This window comes from Rhinopithecus bieti, unplaced genomic scaffold (assembly GCF_001698545.2).
Source record: "Rhinopithecus bieti isolate Rb0 unplaced genomic scaffold, ASM169854v2 scaffold_36182, whole genome shotgun sequence".
In the NCBI taxonomy this organism is placed as follows: domain Eukaryota; kingdom Metazoa; phylum Chordata; class Mammalia; order Primates; family Cercopithecidae; genus Rhinopithecus; species Rhinopithecus bieti.
The window spans coordinates 1-2797 of record NW_016815095.1 but is presented as its reverse complement, the minus strand read 5'-3'; the positions used below and the strand labels follow the sequence as shown (position 1 = coordinate 2797).

At 44.8% G+C, this 2797-nt stretch overlaps 1 protein-coding gene across 1 annotated transcript in view; it reads left to right on the top strand.

Moving 5' to 3' along the window:
- The window catches only part of LOC108515803 (dehydrogenase/reductase SDR family member 4), a 13187-nt gene extending 10441 nt beyond the window's left edge, over positions 1-2746 (top strand). The window contains exons 4-7 of the mRNA XM_017852944.1: positions 1533-1603; positions 1703-1754; positions 2046-2180; positions 2650-2746. Coding sequence (XP_017708433.1) covers positions 1533-1603; positions 1703-1754; positions 2046-2180; positions 2650-2709 — 318 coding nt within the window. The 3' untranslated portion in view covers positions 2710-2746. The remainder of the gene's footprint in view (positions 1-1532; positions 1604-1702; positions 1755-2045; positions 2181-2649) is intronic.
- The last annotated feature ends 51 nt before the right edge of the window (positions 2747-2797 follow it).

Below are 2797 nucleotides of genomic sequence, written 5' to 3'. Positions count from 1 at the left end.
AAAAAAAAAAAAAAAAAAAAAATACACACACACAATATCTGCAAAGCATAATAAAATGAGATGTGTCTATAACTTTTATATATTTTTTAAACTATCACAGTACATCAAATCCAAACATAATGGCTGATCCTTGATTGAGCTCTGGACTTTAAAAAACACAACACACAATTGGGGGACAAATGAGGCCAATATATTAGATAGCATTATCATCATTGTCAGACTCTTGGTTGTGATAACAGATTATGGTTGTGTAAAAGAACATCGTTCCTCTCTGGAAATGTATGATAAGTATTTAGGGATAGAGCATTGTAATATCTGCAACTGAGTTTGCTTATTTTATTTTATTTATGTATTTATTTTTGTGATGGAGCCTCACACTATTCCCCAGGCTGGAGTGCAGTGGTGCTATCTCGGCTCACTGCAACCTCCACCTCCTGGGTTCAAGCTCTTCTGCCGTCTCATCCTCCTGAGTAGCTGGGACTACAGGCACATGCCACCACATCCGGCTAATTTTTGTATTTTTAGTACAGACGAGGTTTGCCATGTTGCCCAGGCTGGTCTCAAACTCCTGTACTCAAAGTGGTCCACCCACCTTGGCCTCCCGAAATTCAGGGATTACAGGCATGAGCCACCATGACCAGCCCTGAGTTACTTTTTTTTAATTTACATTTTTATTTTTTTAATTTTTGTTCTTAGTAGTTTTTCATTTTATTATATAAAATCTTTCAGAAAACTTGCAACTGAGTTTCAGTGGTTCATTTAAAAAACTGTACAGATCTACAGAGAGGACAAACGGGACAAAATGTGAACAATTGGTGAATCTAAGTGAAGGATCTCCAGATATTCATTGTATTTCTATTTCCAATTTTTCTGTAAGACTGAAATATTTTAATATAAGCAGTTGTCTAGAACAATGTAAACAGGGGTCACAGATTTGTTTTACATTATCGATGTCGGGATTCTGATTGTAGCCTGTCCCCAGCTTCCCCAGAAGGTGCGTCCTCATGATCCCACTTTCTAATCAGGTCTAGCCAGGCAGTCCATCCTAGAGGGCCAAGAGCATCTCACTCCCTAAGCACAGAAGCCAGAGAAGTGCTAGAACAACCCCAGGTATCCAAGGTCAGGCCACATTTTCCCCGAGAAGCATGGCCCACTCTAAGACAGGTCCAGGAGGCTGACAATTGCAGGCTCTCCCTACTTTGAAGAAACGCAGAACACGCAGCTCAAATCCAAAGGAGCCCTGAGGAATTAGGCCCCTTCTGGGCCACATCATACCTGGCTGTTTATGAAACAAGATGAACCAGGCTCCATTTTTTCTCACCTGAACCTAATATATCATTATCTAGCTGAGCAGCTGGTGAGAGCTACTTCTCCCTGAACCTCAGTTTCTTCATGTGTAAGATGCAGGTATATCATCCTAAGATCTTCGTCAGCTCTGACAAACATCCTAGGAACCCACTCTAACTCCTCATTGCCATGCCTCCTCCAGTGCTCTTCACTCATGCCATTTCCCCTTCTTCTCTTGGCTTCAGACTCTGGACATTAATGTGAAGGCCCCAGCCCTGATGACAAAGGCAGTGGTGCCAGAAATGGAGAAACGAGGGTACAGAGAATGAGGGAGAGCCTGGGTGAGATGGGACCCCACACGGGCTGAGGGCAGTGGTCCATAATGGGAAGACCGTCAGCTCTCTTCTTTTTCCAGAGGCGGCTCACTGGTGATCGTGGCCTCCATAGCAGCCTTCAGTCCATCTCCTGTAAGAACCCTTTTGACTGCCCCTTCCATCCCATCCTGTACATCTTTCCACCCCACCTGTTACCCAAAGAAGTTTGTGTCCCCTTTTAGAATCACGCCACCAAGTCCCTGTCCACAAAATAGATGCCTTGCCTCCACAAACCATAACCTAGGGGAGGTCCCACAAGACAGTTTCCTAACTGTGCCCCTCCATTACAGGAGATCCCTATTGAGCACTGCCCTTTATGTCTAGTTATTAGAACCAAGAATGACCTGGAAATTATGAGTCTAACCCATTGTTTTCTATCTCCAGGGCTTCACTCCTTACAATGTCAGTAAAACAGCTTTGCTGGGCCTCACCAAGACCCTGGCCATAGAGTTGGCCCCAAGGAACATTAGGGTGAACTGCCTAGCACCTGGACTTATCAAGACGAGCTTCAGCAGGATGGTGAGGAAGGAGAGCTCTGCATCCCACTGGAACCCCTTAAAAGGCACATCTTCTTGGACAGGGAAGCCCAGTACCTGATTCCTGAACTCTCAACCACTCCGTTCTCTTTCCCTGGGCTTTTCCATATTCCCTGTCTGTACCAGCTGCCCTATCTAAGCCAGACTCCAATCACACCATTCCTAAGGCATAGGGTGGAGACTGAGGTATTCAGACTCTACTCACACTGTTTCCTCTCTCCCTACGTGGATGAGAATTGGAGAGATGCAGCAAAATGCATCACTAGAACCTGAAAGAAATGAAACACATGAGGGCAGTGGGGAGAGCTGGGAGCTAGAAAAAGAAATAGGAAGTGAAAGAGGGAAGTCTCTCCATCCTTACTTTCTGTTGCCATGAGGACGGGCAGTTTCTTCTCTTTTTGTTCCTCACTTTCCTCTTCTTAAACATAAAGAGATTTCCCTTCTTTCTGCAGTTCTGGATGGACAAGGAAAAACAGGAAAGAATGAAAGAAACCCTGCAGATAAGAAGGTAAAACTGTTATGGCATCAAGGGCCCTAAGAGGCATGAAGATGGAAAGGTCTGGTCCCTGGCAGCACACAGCCCGCTGTCTCAGTCCCACA